Genomic DNA, 20,445 nt, shown 5'->3' on the forward strand with positions numbered 1-20,445 from the left:
TGAGCCATGTGTGATGTTACAAAATCATTCTTGAATACAGAGTCAAGATAGAGCAACACTTTTTAATGGAAAAGAGGATTAAAATGTCAGTGATATGGCTTCAGATTCCATGTAACAAATAATCTTTTAGAAACCACCACTTGTTGAATTTTGGTGTATTATCAGGGAGAGTTCCACAAATATAGGAAAAGGCCATTAAAACACTCCTCCCTTCTCCAACTACATATCTGTGAGGCCCTGAGTTTCCTTCATATAGTTCAATGAAAAGTAGATACCCCAAGATATCTTTGAATGAATGTAGAGGCAGATAAAAGGATCCAGTTGTCTAATATGAAGCCAGATATTAAGGAGGTTTGCAAAAATGTAAAACAGTACTAGTCTTCTCACTGATGTTTTATTTTGTTTTGGAAAATAGTTATCTTTCCTAAATATGTTAACATGACTCAGGGACATGGGGACTGGGGAGGGACAGATCTCCTTAGTCTAGTATGAGGAGCTAAGGAAAGGGTATATGGCAGTAGCAGCGTAGACAGGCCTAGAGGAACAGAAGGACCCCATAGCTCAGGCCTATGGAAAAGCATGGGAGAAGGCGTGCAGGACTAACCTGGTGACGGGTGCCTGGGGGGAGTTCAGGGCGTGGCCAAGTTTCTCAAGGACACCAGTCTTTCTGGCTCCTTCCCAGACACTGCCCCTGTGCCCTTGATAAACTTGGCCATACCCTGAACTCCCCCTGGGCACCCTCCTTCCTCACGGCCAGCTTGTGGGCTTCACTGTACCATCAGTGAGGAGAGAGGGAAGGCCTGTGAACAGTCAAGTGACAGGATCCCAGGTATGCTTTTAATAGATTAATCTGGCACTGCGGTGTAGGCTGGATTGGAGTGGGTGCAAACTAAACTCTTCTACTGTAGGTGGTAGCAGAATGGGTCTTTTTGAATTTTATCCCAAGTGCACAGGGCGTGTTCAGTGGAGGCCTGAAGGATGAAAATCAAGACAAAGCTTGGAGCTATTAAGCAGTGAATGTCATACAACATTTTATGGGAATGGCTTGGCAAGAAAAAGCGAGAGAATTTATGTGAACAAATTTTCGTAAGGGTCATTTCAGAAAATGTAAACTAATCCAGAGAGACAGAAAGCAAATTGGTGCTTGCTTGGGCGGGTAGGTGAGAGGAGGGCTTGCAGGGGGACCTGGGGAAACTTCGGAATTGATGGGCTTGTCACTGTCTGGCTTGGGCCCATACATATGTCAAAACTTATCAACGAGGCCACTTTAAATATATGAAGTTTACGTGTGTCAATCATATCTCAAAAAAAAATACCCCTGTCTTTTAAGTTTGATTTTTATGAAAGACACTAATAATTTGAAAAGGTTGCGAATCCCTTTCGGGAACTAAGGATTGGCAGCAAAAGGCAGGAGCACTACATTGACCTGGGTGGGGCGGGGTGGTGGGGGGCGGGGAGGCTATAGCCTGTGGCTGCAGAATCCACAGGCTGCACCCACTTAGTGACAGGTAAGGGGAGAAGACAGCGCTCCATGGGGACAAAGGATGCATTGCCACTTGGAAACATTTATACAGCTTGTGGAAGGCACTGTTCTCAAGCCTCCCCCGCCCCCCGCCATGATCCCACTTGCTGAGATTCACACCCTTGTGTCCTTCCTCTCCCATGGTGGGCCGGACCTAGTGGCTTGCTTCCCTGATTAGGTTTCAAGACACTAGCTTCTCTCTTGCTAGCTAGCATTCTCTCTTTCTTGCTGGCACACTCTCTTGCCCACTCACTTGCTCTCTCTGATGAAGCCAGCTGCCATGTCATGAGGGAGCTGTGGGAAAGGCCACATGGCAAAGAACCAAGGGAGGTCTTGGGCCAGCAGCTAGTGCGGAGCGTGGTCCTGCCAGCAACCACAGGGGTAGGATGGGAAGTGGATGATTCTCTGCTTGGGCCTTCAAATGAGACCCAGGGACAGAGAAGCTGAGCCCAGACTTCCAACCTACAGAAACTGAGATAATATATGTTGTTGTTACTAGCACCCCAAGTTTAAGATTAATTTGTAATGCAACAATAGATAACTAATACACTGGTGTTTGCCTACAGCTACAATAGAATCTTTTTGCAGTTTTTGGATATATGCAAAGATGCAGCGACCATACAAAAACATCCAGAGGAGCTTGCTTCAAATTCAATAGCACCATCTGCTAAGGATGTGGTGATTTGGCTTTGGGCATCTTGATAGTAAATATGCGTACAAGTTGCCTGTGAATTTCAAGTTTATCTTGTTCTCCAGAAAGGTGTTTTGAACTGAAATAACACTTTAGTAAAGATGTTGTCACGAGGAGCCATGTTCTTAACTGAGTTTATGATCCTCTATGTATATGGTACTGGTGGCCAGACTTCAGCGTGCATCTAAATCGCCTCGGGAATGTTTTAAAACATACCAGTTCCTGGGGCCCACCCCAAAGGTGGTGGGTGGGGCCTGAGAATTCTGAATGTTTACCCAGCATGCTTGCTGATTCTGATTCAGGACATTAGAGGGCCATACTTTGTAAAAGGACTTAAAGAAATGCCCCCCCCATATTACATTGACTAAAATATAAATAATCTTGTACATGTCACAGAAAATAAAACTTGCTAAAGTACACTGAAAGGAACAGTAGATGAAAACAGCTCCATGACATCTATGTAACAGGACTTGGTTTATTATAGGAACATGCAGAGAAAGCCCTGAAAGAGGCCAGAGGGGCTGAGCACCCAGAAAGAGCCCAGGGACCCCTTGGAGAAGGGCTGAGCTTTAGTCTAAAGCTTGTGAGATATGGGTCCCCCCCAACAACCACCCCACCAGAGCAAGGATTCTGGAGCCTGAGTACAAGAAGGTGAGGGCTCATAGGTAGAGAAGATTTCAGGAAACTGAGTGACTAGCAAAATTCTTAGGTATTCCCTACCCTAAATAGATTGTATTTGCCATGTGTGCTAAGAATGCATTTGCGCTAAGTTGGGTTGGCAATTTTTTTTTTTCTGTAAAGGGCCAGGTAGTAAATATTTTTGGATTTGCAGGGCATATGGTTGTAATTGCTCTATTCTATTGTTGTAGTAGGAAAGCAGCCAGCCAAGCTGTAAATGAATGGGCATGGCTGGTTCTAATAAAACTTTATTTATAAAAGCACCCAACCACGACGAAGGCTCCATAATGTACACAAAAAGATCAGGGCATTTTTTCCCCCTTGAAATACATTTCAAGTGTTTTCTGAAAAGGCCTCAAAGCTGTTGGCCTTACAAGCTCAGGTTAGGGGAGAGTGACACCAAAACCCCATAGCATTTCCCAGGACTCACGGCCACAGGTGTCACTCTACAAAGTGATCAGTGAGAGAGAGAGGTCCCAGGCTCGGCCTAGCCAGCGCCGGAGGGGTAAAGGCTGGAGATTTCGGGGGGCCTGTCTTCTTAGGTTACACCAGGGCAGAGCCAACAGTGTGACCTGACTCACAGCAGTGAACCGTGACATATGCTTACTTGTCCCTCCCTCCCACACCCCTCCCATCAGGTCCCCCCCAACTCCAGGTCCCTGGCCCTCCATGGCTACTCAGGAATGCCTTCTTGGCAATGGAAGTCCCAACCCTTGGGCTTCCTGCTCAGCTCTCTTCCTGTGGAACACCGCCATGGCCCATGCTCTCCTCACATTCCCCATTGCAGGCCACACGTGAGAGGGCTCTCTGGACTTCCAGCACCAGAGCACTTAGCATTCAGGAGATGGGGTGGGGGGATTGGTGAAAGGTGAAGGGGGTGGTTTTTCTGCTTCTTACCTGTCAGAGTGAATGCTTAACTACAGATATACGAGTATATGAATAGCCATTCTTGGCCCATTAGCTTATAGGCTATGTTAAATAACAGCACCTTGCATGGCATTGGATTATATTAGAGATCCCGATGAGGGACGGGTAAGAATTTCTCCCAAGCTCACATCAACTACTTTCTCCTTGCCCTTTCTTTGCCACAAAGAAACAAACCTTTCCCACTTTTGCTGCTCCTCCCCCTCTCCCTCACCGAGATTTTAAACAAAGGAATGAGAGAAGGCATGGTTTCAGACAAGTAGATAAGAGAATGCAAGGTCACTGTGTTTCAGACTAACCAAGGTCACTGCCAGTGCATTAATGACTGGCAATTCTTATGTATGCCTGTCCGAGGGCAGAGAGGGAAAGCAGAATGAATACCTTAAGCAAGTCTCTGTTTTCTCCAAAACTAAAGAGAGGTCAAGATCTCAAGGGTGAATTCACTTCAATTCCTTCCTGTCTCTCCTTGCTCCTGCACCATTCTCTAAATTAGTCCTTCTCAAACTTTAATGTGTAAAGGACTTTCTGGAAATCTTGTTAAAATGCATATTCAGACTCTGCAGGTTTGGGGCGGGGCCTGAGACTCTGCCTCTGCAATCAGATTCCAGGCGATGCCAATTCTGCTGGTCCGCAGACCATGCTTGGAACAGAGATTTAAATGCTCTTATACTACAGCCCGAAGCCTGCATAACAAAATCTACAGTAGCCCCACATACTTCCTGCATGGCGAGCACAACAGTCCATTGAAGGCAGGTGTCGCATTGACTATTCCTCCTTTCACTAACGCCACCATCTCAGGCCTGGAACCCTAAGGCAGCATCACCTGGGGCTGCCCATGTGGCCATCTGTCCTGGAATTTCCTGTAGGCCTAGAGAAGGTGTGGGTATTACCTGGGTAAAGAAGTTTAAAAATGAAAAAAAAAAAAGCAACAGATGGTGATGGAATAACTATCCAAGTCCTAAAAATATAATTCTGTTGGGAACTTACACCAAAAAAGTCAAACTTGAGAAGACCAAGGCAAAGTAAACTGGAGCTACTGGACTTTTCCAATGGGGGCTAAGGAAGTTGGGGGACTGGGGGAAGGTGGTCTGGACCATACTAACTGCACAGGCGGGAGCAGCATTTTCCTTTGGCAAAGATCTCCCAGTCAGCTTGCATCACAAAACCTCTTCCCCCCTCCCCCACTAGAAAGGAACTGAGAACACTGCAAAAAAAAAAAAAAAGACACAAGAGCCATATGGAATTCTCTATTTTTTCTCTCACACCATCTGGTTTCGAATCTAAGTACAGAATGGCAACCGCATTGATTTAGAAGCCAACAGAATCTCCAAGCAACTGGGGAGGTGACAATATGGCTGGGTTCGGTCCCCTCACTCGGGGGCCTGCACTGTATTGTTTATACTGTCCTACATGCAAGGTCTCTGCAGCTGGCTACAGGCAGGAGTGGTCCTGATTTGTCAATGCACAGGAAAAATTAAAACTATATGTAGGTAGAGATCATTCCAGGATCTTGGAAGATGATTCTATAAATCAAGTTCAGTGCTTTTGTTTCTCCCCCTCAGACAACAGCCTGCTTGTTCATGGAATTCTCACATGAAATGTCACCAGTAACCCGACACTATTAGAGTTCTATAATTTCTCATCATACAGTTCCAGAAGTCTAAAACTCTAAAAGCTAAGGATCGTTTATTTATTGATTGATATATTTCATCTGGCAACAAAACTTGTTCTGATGTAAACTTTTTTGGTGTCAAAACCTGATCTGAATGGACAAAAGGCTGTTTATAGGCTTCCTGTCCCCAGCATGGGCTTTCTGCAAAGATTAATGTGTTGGATTTGCGGGAGCACCCACAGCTTGCTGGTGATGGCACGTAGCACACAGTGTATGCGCCATGCTGCTTTTCAAAAATCCAAACTCTTCTGGATTCTGGAACAAATCTGGCCCCAAAGGTTTCAGAAAAGAAATTGGAGCCTTGTTTTTTTTTCCTCAGCTGCCCTGCTGCTTAGAATGCCCACACTCTGGTGTTCGGTTGTAGGGCCAGAAGCAGGCATTTTCCCAAGGCTCTTAGAGGGAACTGCTCAACCAGTGGACAAAACTCGTCAAGAGAAATTGCTAGAGGACTTTCCCCTAATAAGATATTGATGTTTACTCAACCCAAGAAAGATTTTTTTAGTTTTTTCTCGATTTCCAACTAGCCTGATGTCTTCTAACACATTTTTAAAATGAAGACTGTTGTCTCAAGAATAGTTTCTGATAACTTGGGGACCTTCTTGTTATGTTAACAAATGCTCTTCTCTCTCATTCTGCCTTATTGAACTACGCATCTAATGGTGTTTTTTGAGGACGGTGCTTTTTAAAAACAGCTTTAATGAGATAACCTACATAAAAAAAATTCACCTGTTTTAAGTGTACAATTCAATGGTTTTGAGGAAATTTACAGAATTGTGTGACCATCACCACAATTTGATTTTAAAACATTTCCATCACTCCAAAAAATATCCCTTGTACTCCTTCTCCCCATCTCCCAAGCCCGTGGCAAACACAACTCTACTTTCTGTCTGCAAGGATTTGCCAATTCTAGAAATTTCATATAAATGGAATCATACAATATTTGGTTTCTTGTGACTGACTTCTTTCACTCAGCATAATGTTTCTGAGATTCATCCATGTTGTAGCATGTTAGTAATTCACTCCTTTTAATTGCTGAAGAGCATTCCTCCATCATATGAATATGTAATGTCTCATGGCCATTGTTTGAAAAAAGAATCAAGATTCTAGAAGCATCCATTCTTTAAAGGACCTCTGAAAACAAAAGTGTGATGTCTCTCCTTGCTCACCTTTTCTAACCAGCATTGTTCAGATACACACAGAGCTGGCATCTCATAGCCTTATGTCGAATGAAGGAATGCATAACTCAAGATGTGGAACTAAATCCCAAGTCAGGTTTCATATTAATTAACCCAAAGGTACAATTTAGGTTTCAAAATAAAAGTAAAATTAAAATGTATTAAATCAATTACAGGTGTTATGACTTTGTAGTTCAATACGTGTACTGCATTATACCTCAGGATTGTTATTTCTAGAGTTGTAGATTCTACATTGTCATTTCAGAGGTATTCCTGAAACAGTAAGAAACTATTTGGGAAAAATGATGCTAAGGGTTCATACAAAATCACAGCAAAACTTTAAGTCTATTGTATTTATTTGATCTACCACCATCCTTTTATAGTCATGTTTTAAGTAACTTGAGATCACTGAATTTTAGTTAACTGAGCTGAATGTTAAGACGCATACAGACTTTGGAAATGTGGTGGGTGGCTATACATATTACTCAGCATTCTCCCCTTCTGAGTCCCCCAATTAACTCATGCGCATTTCACCCAGGCCCAGCACCTAGCAGTTCTGAGAGACCAGTGTTCTCATGAGCAAGGAAACCGGAAACGGACCCAGTGGACCTACCTGATGGGATTAGGTACAGTTATCCGATTCCCATCTCATGAGCTTTGACTTTCCCATCTCAAGGCAATGACTGATGTTACATCAGAGTAGTGCCCAGTAGTGGGGCAAGGAAGAAATTTGGGGACACTCACAGTACTCAGAGCCAAGGCTCCTCAAGTGTCCTGGCCTAGTTCTCGGTCCCAGGGTGGACATGTGTGACACCCTCCCTCACACCATTATCAGTTCAGGCACTGGAAATTACGTGGTTAACCCAAAGGTGTAGCTCATTGTATACTCCTCCCCTTGAGAAGAAGAGGTAAGGGTGAGGGAAGGGGGAGGAGGGAGAAGAGAAAGGCGAAAGATGGGGTGGAATGGAGAAGAGAGAAAAAGAAAGATGATTAAAAATTTTTTAAAGGGCCAATTCCACCCACGCCCCTGTGAAAAGTTAATGAATTAAGCAAAACATGAAATATCACCAATCTGAAAGAACCATTACAAATAATATTAACGATAACAGTTGACTTGCTATTAGAATTCACCCCGAGGCTGTATTTACCTGGACTGCTCAAGGGGCTAGCCCTGTCCCCCAGGGTTGGCACGGGATGGTACTGGTGGTTCTTTGAGCCTGGGTACATCCAGTGGTACCTGCCAATTTCCATTTCAGCTCTGCTGTTCACTGCCAATTTCAGGTGGCAAAGAGTCAGTGTCTCTATCTCCAGCAAAGATTCTATATCAGCATTTTTAGTTAATCTTTTACCATATAGTTCAAGGAAAGGGGGAGTTTAAAAGTATGCGCTTGGAATGCAATCTTTCAGTACCATCTTATCAACTCAGCGTGATAAATTGAGAGTGTTGAAATCTGCTCCTTCGTTTTTCAATTTCAATTTACAAAAAATCACCAAAATGGTCTTTCCTTTCTTTCTTTTATCCATCTCCCCCACTCCCACCCCTTAGAATGCTCATATTAAGCAGATAATATTTATAGTAATTATTGTAGCTGCACAAGCTCGTTCTTCATTATGGAACTCAGTTCCAGCCTTGAAAACCTGGCAAAGAAGCCCATGGTCTGCTGAATCCTGGATGAAACTTCTTTCCTCCTAATGCTATCTGCAGTATTCTCTGTCACCTTATCTTAAACTCAGTGCTTCAGAACCTAGTCAAAATGCATGTTGGGGCTGGTGGAAGAACCAGAAGAAGGTCCACTGGCCTCATTCCTGATTTCCTCTTGGTAAAGTGGCTGTGAGCCTTCCATATTGACCTCAAGCAAGAGAGGATTCCATGTAGCTCTCTCACTTTTGATCTGAAAAATGTCATCCTCCTTTTACAAAATTTCTCTCTCCATGCCCAACAAGCAGTAGGTGCCCCCCAAATGTGCGCTGAATAAATATTTGGTTGAATGTAAAGGAGTGCCCTGAGACCCCATGGACCAAGAAATGGGCCCCTGGGTCCCCCTGCACACTGACCTCACCGGAGCCAGGCGATTCGGACACTCTCTGCACAGGATATATCTATTCCCTGTCCTCATCTCCTCACAGGGTGGGGAAGTCTCCAGACATGCAGGCAATCAGGCACAGGCTGCTAGGCAATGACAATGAAAACCACGGACTGCCCAACACTAATGTGTTTTCTGGGAACAACATGGCAGCCAGGCCTGAGATGCTTAAGTCAGCATAAAAATACTACTACTCCAGCAGATGTGGAGATGGGAGCGGGAAGGGGATGGAGGTTTTCCAATACTTCTGGGAAGGCCTTTTTATGACAGTAAATCTTAAGATATAAAGGAAAAGAAAATCATGTCTATTTCATGTGTTTGAGCCAAACTTAAATAAAGATGTTAAATATAAAATTATTTACAAAATTTCGAAGAACACAGTCTACATTTTGTTTAAAAGGACAGGGTCCCGCCACTTAGAAGGGAGTCACATGACTGCAAGGAGAAGCCTAAGCTTGAATGGTATATTAATATGTTCATTCTGGGCATCCGGCAAGAAACAGGAGCATGCGCACACCCAGGATCCTGCCGTACAGAGGGAAGAATGTGACTGCTCCCCTGAGAGAGTAGAAGAGAGAGATGGGCAGGAGACCAATCTATATTCTTGCAGAAGCCAAAAGTGACATCTGAGATGCTATTTATTAAGGTTGGGGCCGAGGTGAGTGATGGTGGCTGGTGGCCATAGACAAAAACTGCGGTTGGTCATCACTGAAGGTGGGTATGCAACAAACAATGGCAAATTGAGGGAAAAACAAACCAAAACAATGCCTCGTATGCTTTTTTTTTTCATTTTCTTAGATAATGTGATTTAGTAACAAGGCTGAATAACTGAACTGCAGACTGTTAAACTCTCTAGCACCTAGGAAACTATCACTGGAAGCAACTGAGTGACAAGGACTGAGCTGCCTAGGAAGGCCATAATCACTAGGCAAGGCCTTTGAAAGCTATATCTGTCATCCTTCATTTTTATTTATTTGTTTATTGTCCTCTTTTTTATCCTTCATATTTAGCTATTATTCAAAACATGAAAGGAGAACTATAACCACACTATAGACTATAGCAGAGGCCATGAAGGATGGCCACCTGCTTTTGTAAGTAAACTTTCATTGGAACACAGCCACACCCAGTTGTTTAGATACCATCTATGGCTACAATGGTAGACTTCAGTAGTTACAACAGAGACTGTGTGGCTCACAAAGCCTAAAATATTGACTCTCTGTCCCTTCACAGGTGAGGTGTTCTGATCCTTGATTTGCATATAGCTATTAAGGCTGGAATATATAAAGAAGTTAATGCAATTAATCAAATCAATCTACTTTTTAGGAAATTATTTTCTCTTATTATATGTTCTCTGAAGAGAAATATCACTGGGCTGGCTAAGGATCAAAATTCTCTCTGGCATTGTTGTCCACTATTTAATCTGCCACCTATCAGCAAAATTATATCAAAACCAAGATTAAACTACATGTAATGTTTCCTAAAATGAGTTAGCATCTTCCTACTCCTATGGCATGAGCTGAGAGGACAGAGGAAAGATGATGGTTCAAAGGACATTATTAAATGAATAAATGAGTGAAGGAACAACCAGGTACATTTGTGAGCTAGGACTGTAGTCTCCCTCTCTTCAAAGCCAGCATGTGTCACCTTCTTCCTCTGTCCCACAGCCATCCTGTTCCTGGCCAACCATCGCATGCGGATATACATTTGGTCCCAAGGAGAAAAAAAGAAGAGAGTGTCTTTGGAATCATCCAATTCATCACCAGTCCCAGTGAGGGGAAATCTAAACTGAGGATAACTGGCTATTTCATATGCTCTCGGAAACATCAAGACTAGTAAGTCAGGTTGTTGAGATTATTCATGGGTGTCCAACCCACGGCCCGTGGGCTGCATGCAGCCCAGGATGGCTGGGAATGTGGCTCAACACAAAATTGTAAATTTACTTAACACATTATGAGATATTTTTTTTTGTAATTACGTGGCACAGTGTATTTAATGTGTGGCCCAAGAAAACTCTTCTTCTTCCAGTGTGGCCCAGACACGCCAAAAGGTTGGACACCCCTGTATCAACCTCTACTTCCAAATAACAGAGAAGTATAATTTTCAACATTACAATTTGAATACAAGATTTCCGCTCAATTTCAAGGTAGGCAAATCTAAATTTCCAGAACTGGGTCAGAATTCTTCGTCTAATGAAATGGCAAGACCAAGCCTTGAAAAGTATGCTAATGGAAAGAATAATATAAAAGTAAGAGATGCACCAAATGGCTCACTGAGATCTTCTCCGCACTTAGGTTTTCTTTTAAAAAAGAAAATAAAAGCAAGCTGTATCATACCTACTACATATGTCCAGCACCATCTGGCCAGCTACGCTTTTCTCTACAGCCTATCCCCCAGACGCCCTCTCTTCAAATGTCCTCCTTGGCAGGTTCTTATAGGGAAAAACTGCATCTAAAACATTCTCTGTGCCATCTTCATATAATCAAGTTAGAGAACATCAATAAAAATCTTAAAATCAAATAATTCAAAGATCACCAGAAATAGTGTAACATGTTAAGTGTGTCATTCTCAGTTTTTAACATACATGTCATATATTCTAGAACAGTGATTTTCTTCCTAAACAAAAAAGAAAAGAGGGTCCAAAAGTGCACACATTTTGCCAAAAAAACAAAAAAAACCAAAACCAAAACAAAACCAAAACCTAACCATGTAAGAAATTACATCTATTTGATTAAAGTTTTTAAATGGATGTGTTAATTTTTTTAATCAAGCCAAAAATTTGAATTCCTTTCTGACTTTGACTATGTCCTGTAATTTATTTTAAATTACACATTATTTCCAATTTACTACATTTTTCTTCCTATGTGGTTAGGAACTTAATTTGATGCCTAGAATTCTGGAATTTATTTCAGCAATGATTCATAAGAGCTTAACTAGCCTGACTATAATTGCTTCAGTAGATTCCAATTTCCTACATGTAATAAAAATAATTTTCATCACAGATACTTAGATTTTTTTTCACGCAATAGAGCAACTGACTCAATTTTTTTCTACCCGATGATTCCGTACTCCCAGCAATTCCAGATGCATTGACTTTCACAAATGAATTGACATCAAGTAATAATCCACAGAAATAAATAGAAACCACCTAACTCCATTCTTTATTATTAAGTCTCATTATCTATTTTGTTTGATTCTCATTCATTTCCTCCACTTAATTCCATTTCAGTGAATCTGGTTACTCAGTTCTCACATTTTGATTTAATTTAATGCTTCCAATTTAAAAGCTGTCATTTGTAATAATTTGGCATTTCTTACATGTGTCTGAGAAAACCTGCTTGCTTTCCTTAAAAATTCCTGAGTAACTACTAAATGCTTCCTGTAAATTTTGATCATTCAGTAGTGTTCTGTGGCAAAAGCTAGGAGACTGTTTCAAAAACACATTTGCTTTCTTTTTTTTAAAGGACTTGGATTATTTTTTAAAAATCAGAACAAAGTCATTCTGATTTAAAGAAACAGCTTTCTTTGTCCTGCTAAAACTCCTGGGAAGTGACATCACCTAGAAAAGTTGAGGTTGGTTAAATAAAGCAAAATTTAATTTATATTCTTAATAAACACTGTAATATTTATCGAAAGCCATTAATCCAGAAGCTTCTGGGTACTAGCTACTAGGCAATAACACCCCGAATGAAGAGACAGATATTGCCTGTAGTGCTAACTATTAAAAACGAAGGAAGGAACAGAGGGGGAAAATGTATGTGCATAAAAACCTAGAGGAAGTGACAAAATATATAGGATTAAATTTGGTAAATTCAATCCCTTGCTGAAGGTTTAAAGGGGAAAAAAAAAAAAAAAGAACAGCCCCACCTGTTCCAGAATTATATAATGCATGCTCCAATTACGTCAATTTTTAAATGGTAATGTCAATGAACTAAACACATATTGTATAAGTTGAAAGTGAAATCTGAAGGAATACTGGCATGACAGACATCCACAAACATATGTATTATCGTTTTAGGCTTTGAAGGACAATGGGCGAGTGAACTGAGGACATGACAAAGATGATACCTGTGTGAGTTCTGACCTGTGCGGTTATGAACTTGTTAGTCTAAACGAAGACTAGGAGGGAAGCCGCCCTCCATACCAGCATTTATGGTAGGTGGCTCACACAGCGATCCCAGCCCTGGGGCAGCACTGAAAACACACTCCCTGGCCCATATTCTTACTGCAGCAAGTGCTGTATATGTGAGCGCAGCTTGTGTTAACATGGCATTTCTGAATTCCTTAACAGCTAGCTAGCGCTTAGCAATTTTACTAATTTTTAAAGTTCCTCCAGGAATTATCTCTTGCTTCTAATTTTGTCTCTAAAAGCATAGCTAACAAGTTTTCATGTATGGATGGTTGATGGATGTAGTGGCGGCCTGGGGATTTGATAGTAAATAATATTTATGTGACATAAAAATAATAATGGTCTGTAAGACTAAATGAGGACGAGATGCACGTCTGCGTAGTTAAGGGTTTCATATTGGTTCTGCGCCCCTTGCTTGCTTTTGGAGAGAAAAACGCAAGGTATGTTTTGGCAGAGACCAAAGCGGTTTTATCTGCCACTGGCAGGCACCCCATTAATAAAAAGTGTGTGCTAAGCAGTCATCTGTTTTAGGAAAAACCTGCTATCAACTAGGATAGGCTTCCTCACAACAATGCCATGTTACTTGACCACATACTCAAACTTTGCCTCTGATCAATATGGAAATGAATCTTTAAACTGTCACCTCACTTCCTCAGCTTCATAAATTCTCTTACCACTATTTGCTCGCTCATGGACATTTCAAATATATACATACAAGGAAGGGCAGCATTGTTTGGGGGCTTTTGGCTGTCTTTTTGGGGGGTGGGAGGGGCAGTAGGTTTGATGCAGGGATTGAGCTAAACTACCAATTTTAAAATGTATGTACTTAATGCCACTGAATTATAAATAATTAATAACCTAAACGGTTTAAATGGCGATTTTTAAGTATGCATACTTTATCATGCTTTGAAAATAATTCATTTAAAAATAAAATTGCTCTGTTTAGGATACAATGTTACTAAAGTATTGTGTACAGGAGAAATCTCATTTAAAACAAGCAGAGCCTCGACCTCAGAATGCTGTTAAGTTGAAAACATGAAATCGCCGTTTTGTCATGTAAAATGGTTGACTATCAGCAATTTCACCGTTCAACCTACATATTCATCAGTAAAACCTCCATCCTGGAGAATTAGTACCGTTTAGTGACTGTCAGTGGAAGGCAGGGCCGTGAGAAAGAATAACCTTCCTTCGCACAGTGGCTTTTGATATTGGAGCCAGTGCGGTTACAGCATCCGGTCCTTTGGGGGAGGGAGACCCACTACCATGCAGAGAGATGCGAGTACCCTAACAGCAGCTGAGCCAATTCTGGGGGTATCAAACTTGCAATCAGTCATTATCTAGGAAAAGATTAATTTTAGCTTCTGTTTTCTGCCACTTTCTTATCACACAATACTTCTTTCTACAAAAAAAGAAAAAGCATTGTATATGTCAAAATTGTGATATGTTCTAAGATTCCCTTTCAGGAACAGGACCTTTATCAATCACCCCTCACCCTCCAAATCTCCAAGTCATAAAGAGCAGAAGACCCCCCACCCCGATTCCATCAGCAACAGGCAACAGAGCTGACACCCCCTCTCTCAAGCTCCAACTTCAATGGCTATGACATGCCCTAGCCCGGGCGTGACACACAACAGCAATCGTATGCAGTTAGAAAATGAGAGAATGCCCGAACTGCTACAGCGCGCGTGGAACCAAAGCATATTTAGTATGCATGCCCCTCCGGTTCCTCCCCGGTGTGAGCAGTGAACAATGCGTCCCATGTCCCCGGACTATAACATGCAGAATAGAGAATCAAAGGGATGACATTCCATTAATTAAAAAAAGACAGTTTCCCCCAATCCAGCTCCTCAGGGTGACATGCTGCGGACACCCTTCTATGAAATAGCATGTTCAGTAGGAAGATTTGAAATGGGAATGGGTTGCAGAAAGGCTGTTCTATTAATTTAACATCAGGCTACAGGAGGAAAAAAAAACACCCTGAAAGCAAGACCATGCCATAGGGATTACTTCTGAGCTATTTTACAAGAGACACAAAACTGGGCTACCCCTTTTTCAGCACCCCCAGTGAAAAGCTTTAAACAGGCTATTGTCAGCGCTGGGTACCTTTTCTCTCTTGGCTTTGTTCAGTATTTTCCTCGGCTGCAGTTTCCATGGCTGGCTTCATACCATCCACCAAAAATGCTTTTCCCCGCTCCCCCCAACACACACTTTTCCCCTCCTCTTCCTTTTCTTTGGACTCCCCTCCGTCTCTTATTTACACTCGTGTGATTGAGAGGTTCTGTTCTTCACTACAGTAGATTACAGTCCCTTCCAAGATGCAAAAGTCTCGTCAGCGTCAATTCCCCTCTGCCTACTGGTCCATAAAGACAGCTGCCAAGGAGCAGGCAGCCATACGTCACCGAGGATCCCAGTTATAAAACAGCCTTTCTGTGTCCGATTGTGCCTCCAATCTCAATGCGGCTCAGCTCGGAGGGGGAAGGACCCGCTCCGCACGAGGCCCCTTCCTCCCTGCTCTCCTACACACGCTCCGCGCGCCCTTCCTTCTCCTTGCCAACTGCGCCCAATGAATGCTAATTAATTCTCCCAGGAGAGAAGAGATTCGTGACATCAGAGGAGGGCTTGCGGAGAAGAAAAGAGCCCCCTCCCACCACGTGACTCAGCTCGCTGGCCAGCCGCGAAGTGTGTGCTCTCAGGAGAATGCATGTCTTCCATAAGCAAACCCTTTCTTTTCCGTGGGACCCCTTTATGGGGCATCACAACTGCGTGGATTTCCTTTACCCCCGACCCTGGCAGAATATAGTCAAAGGACTTGCTCAGGGTCCCTATTTTATTTGCTTTCTTTCAAATTTGTCTTTCACTCAATCTCTAAGCAGATAGATTAATGTAAATATACATGGAAGAAAAATACAGAAGAGGGAAGAAAATCCAAACATGGGTATAATGACAGCAGTGTAGCAATTCAGTATTAGAACCAATTTCCTGGTTTCTGGCTAACGTATGTGATAGAAAGAAAAACTTCAGGTCAAGCCCAATTCATAAAGAGATACCTGTCCTTATTTTAAAATAATCATAATATGCTACAAGTATATCTAGCTGACATTTGGGTGGTTCCTTGGAATGAAAACCACCATAGAGTGTTTTTTTCTTATTGGATGTGGTTATTTCTATATGGAGCTTTATTCATTAGAACCCCTGGCTCAAAGGGAAGAGGGTAGTTTCAAGAATATTCTAAAAGTTCAGCATAAAAGCTATTGTACCAATGATTTTGATTGCTCATTTCACAAGCCTTCTTGCATACCTAGATACCGGTGGACCAACACTTTGAACGTTCCCATCCAAGCATATAAGCCTTATCATGGTTGAGCCACATGTTTCCAAGCATCCCTAATTGCTGTGCCATGTTTTGAGCATTTGGTTGACCCACTTAACTTCATTTTCCCTATCAAGAAATTTATAGAAACTCAAATCAAATACAAGGATAAATACTGATAACCAGTACTAAGAGTTCCCTGACAAAGAACAGAGTCTGGTAGTTGGTTGGGGGTGAGCACCCCCCTTAAAAGCAAACATAAAGACAACTCAGAGACCACTCTATCCAAAAAAGTCTCTCTCAAGTGCTGAACGCTTAAAAAAAAAGTGTTAAGATCCTGAGTCAAAATCCTCTAACAACCTGATCTTTTAACACATTAGGTCTAGATAATCCCCAAAGCCTTCTGCATTCAATACCTAAGGCCCTGCTAAACCAAGAAAGATTTTGAAAACTAGTTCAGCCTGTTTCAACATTTTCTTTTAATTTTACGTCTCATTTTTCACCTACCCATTGTCCTAGAAGACCTCGCCCACAATCAACTATTTCCTTAAATTATGGCCCCAAGACAAATTTATTGTCTCATGGCAAGGGGACTGACAAACATGGCAGTCTAAAATTTCAGATTTTCAAAAAGGGATTCATTATGTAAACGTACCACAGCTTTTTTATCCGCTCACCTACTGATGGGCACTTGGGCTGCTTCCAAATCTTGGCTATTGAAAACAATGCTGTGATGAACAAAGGGGTTAACACACAATACAACATACAGATGATAGATTAGAGATTTGTACACCTGAAACCTCTATAATTTTATTAAGCAATGTCATCCCAATAAATTCAATAAAAATTTAAAAAGAGGATAAAAAAAGAGACTAATCAAAAACAAACAAACAAACAAAAAAAGAGGCTCATTTATAATGAACTTCCTCCACAGAAAAACATGATGATGTGTCCAAACAGGATGGTCTCAAACATTTTTGCAGTGGCTACTTAGGTGCATGCAGACAACAAGATGGTAATTGTTGCTCTGTGACAGGTTTGTTCTCTCTCAGCAGTTCAAATGAGAAAACTAAAACAAAATTCAATTCAGCACAAAAGGGGACAATTGTGATTAGCTATATTATTGGTTTTTATTTTAAAAGTACCTAGCAAAATCATTCAATTATAGAACTGCAGAATAGAATAATTTTTTTGGCTATGACTTAAGAATATTATTTTAAAATGTTGGCAAACCGGGGAAGGCAGGATATGGAAGACATTCCGAATTTAAGGGCAACTCTAGTTCTGTGTCATAGTTATGGAAATCAAAACCATGGGACAAAAAAGTCACAAATTCTCCAGTTGATATTTTCATCTACTTTCACCCTGAAAAACTCCATGTATTATTTTTGTATCATTTAATGTACCATGTATCATTAAATGTATTATTTTTGCCTTATTCACAACATCATCATTGTCTTTTCATTAGGCAAACAATGGATGACAATTCTAAAAATTACCGTTGTAACTTTATAAGTATCCTGAAAAGCCTCCTGGATGTTTATGATAAACCATCTGAATCAGAAAAATAATATTAGAAAGATTGTTACTAGCAAGTAAGAGGAGTAGATATTTATAACATTTCTCAGGTATGCATCCATTTTTGGTCAAAAAAATATGGATACATAGAATGAGTAGGATGAGAAATGTCTTGCAGAACTGAAAATAATTCTTTGAGCCACATACGTTAAGGCATCTGGGCTGAAGGCAAGAATGCTTCTAAAGCCAAAATAGGAATAACAAATATTGACATAAACTAGATGTATTAGATTGAACCATACAAAATTGCTAATACTAAGAAGAATAGTAGTTTCATATGGTTCAACTTATATATTTTCACACTTTCTGTAGAATCCTGGCCAGTTCAGTAAACATGCACAGAATAACCCTCCAAGTACTAATATCTACAATAAGCATAGGCATGTACAAAAGTTGGTGCCTGTCTTCATGTAACAGACAGACTAAGGAGACCCTCCTGAACCAGGGTGATCCTACCTAGAATAAGCTCTGTGGTATCACAATAAAACAGATGGTGGGGGGAGAGAATTTGGGGAAACCTGAGAGTTGAGTTGGCAGTTGGTTAGAAACCTGCTAAGTAAGAAAAGGCAGGGAAGGAAAAGGTAAGGAAGGGCAGGGAAGGGAGGAGTAGGAAAGGGCACGGAAGGGCAGGGCAGAACAGGGCGGGTAAGAGTAGTGTAGGGTAAAGGAGGAATATGTAGGGAAGGGAAAAAGTGTTCCAGAAAAAAACTAAAAAAGAAAAAAAAAGAAAAAAGAAAAGCAACAGTGTGGCGATTATGTGTGTATGTAGGAGACTAAATGATAATAAAAAAATACAATAAAAAAGGGTATTGTCCAAGTGCTGGGGAGATGATCCTCTGACAGAGCGTCCAGAGCACAGGGTATGTGATGGGGCTAGTGGGTGGTGGGAGGGAAATGAAGGGAGGTGGCTGAACCAGTAGGTTGGAAACCAGCTAGGCCGAACACCTTGCTAATCCAGGAGGCAGAGGGGTAGCTTAAAAACACATCGGATCTGTGCTTTAGAAAGGTCATTCTGTTGGTAATGTCAGAGAGAGTGGGGAAGAGCCCGACTCCTGGAATAGTACAAGCACGAGACACTGAGGGCCTGCACTGTGGCGTGGAGAAAAGTGAGGACCTGGATGATATCTGATTGGATATATATAGGAGTGGAAAGGGAGAAGGATGTGAAGGGGAGCCTGGAGTTTCTAGCTAGGGGGAGCGAGGAGACGGTCATGCTATAAATCCAAGTGGGGAACCAAAGAGGACGCAGCAGCTTGATAGAAGAGATGAGCGTGTGTGCTTCCTGGTGCCCCAGGACACCCCACAGGAGCTGTCCAGGAGGCATTCAGGAATGTGGCTCCGGAGGAGAGGAGCTGCCTGGGGACAAAGATCGGGGAGTCTTTGGTGCAGAGGAATCCTTGGGAGTGTAAGACGTCCAGCTCTGCCCACATGCCACCTTCTCGGAGGATCCTCCTTGACTTTCTTGTCGAAAAGTATAGCCCCTGAATGCCCAGTCCCCTTTCCTGCATTTGATTTTCACTCTTCCTTTAACCATGACTCAGCACTGATCTCTCTATTCACTGTCTCTCTCTACCCTCTCAAGAATATAAACCCCTTAAGGGCAGAAATTTTGTTTTGTCCTCTGCTGCATTACCAACTCCTAGAATAGTCCTCACCACATAGTAGGTCCTCAACAATATATTGTAAATTAATGGTGAACGAACGACCAGGGAGAGAAATAGATTACAAATATGCTAAGATTAGAATTTAAGGAACATTGACTTTAAGTATAAAGGTAAAGGAAAGCTTTTAGAGGAAGGATGAAAAAGGACTACACAGGGAAAATCAGAAAAGCAGGGGAACAAGGCCAAAGTGGGATTACAGAACTAGAAAAAGGTTCCATGAAGGGCATAAAGTTAACAGTGTCCAACAGCATCAAATACTACTATAGAAGGAGCAGCAAGGATGAGGACTGACACGCATAAAGTACCTTTTACCACCAAATACTCGTTGGAATTTCTGTAACAGTTTTGGTTGAATGATGGGACAAAAGCAAGACTTCCTAGGCTTTTTCACAGTCATTACTCTCAAAATTGCAGGCACCTGTGGTCTAATTGAAACGCTCATCTCATCCATACATAAGGCTCATGCCTATGCCTGTATTTATTGGTCCAGTTTTCAACTTGTCAAGCTAATCTTGATTTTTCTTCTACGATCTATTCCATTAATAACCTTCCCAGGTTTATTTTATCTCTAACAATTCTGGTCACCAATTCCACTGTATGTATGTATGGTGGAGGGGTCTCCCACACCATCAAGCAATTGCCCAGCACGAGTAGGGTGTCCTACCATTCAACTCAATTCCAACACTATCTACCTGGAGAAAACATCAGATCTTATAGAGTAACAACCCAGTCCCACAAGAATGCCTCTGCCCCCACCCTTCAGAGGCCAGTCACAAGTCCTGGTTATCACCTGGACTTGTGACCCATGGGCTATAGATCAGAGGTTCAAACAATCCATTTTTGGGTTTGATTAATTTGCTAGAGCAGCTCACAGAACTCAGAGAAATATTTTACTTACTAGACTACTGGTTCACTATAAAGAATATAAAGGATACAAGTGAATAGCCAGATGAAGAGATGCTAGCACAAGGTATGGGGAAAGGGATGCAGAGCTTCCATGCCATCTCCAAGTGAGCAACTT

At 41.8% G+C, this 20,445-nt stretch overlaps 1 protein-coding gene across 5 annotated transcripts in view; it reads right to left on the bottom strand.

The window, feature by feature from the left end:
* The window catches only part of GPM6B (glycoprotein M6B), a 139,266-nt gene that overhangs the window by 22,027 nt on the left and 96,794 nt on the right, over positions 1 to 20,445 (bottom strand). Inside the window, exons 1-2 of one of the 5 annotated variants that reach the window (XM_054581072.1) lie at positions 14,976 to 15,501; positions 7,811 to 7,930 (exon numbers count right to left, since the gene is read on the bottom strand). The exons of 1 other annotated variant lie outside the window; for it this stretch is intronic. In XM_054581072.1, coding sequence (XP_054437047.1) covers positions 7,811 to 7,930; positions 14,976 to 15,036 — 181 coding nt within the window. In that variant the 5' untranslated portion in view covers positions 15,037 to 15,501. Of the gene's footprint in view, positions 1 to 7,810; positions 7,931 to 14,975; positions 15,502 to 20,445 lie in introns of those variants that run through there. 3 more of the 5 variants (XM_054581073.1, XM_054581069.1, XM_054581071.1) reach the window with 3 other exon arrangements.

The sequence above is a fragment of the Pteronotus mesoamericanus genome, unplaced genomic scaffold, assembly GCF_021234165.1.
Source record: "Pteronotus mesoamericanus isolate MK-2021 breed Mesoamerican mustached bat unplaced genomic scaffold, CSHL_Meso_final contig_65, whole genome shotgun sequence".
Classification (NCBI taxonomy): domain Eukaryota; kingdom Metazoa; phylum Chordata; class Mammalia; order Chiroptera; family Mormoopidae; genus Pteronotus; species Pteronotus mesoamericanus.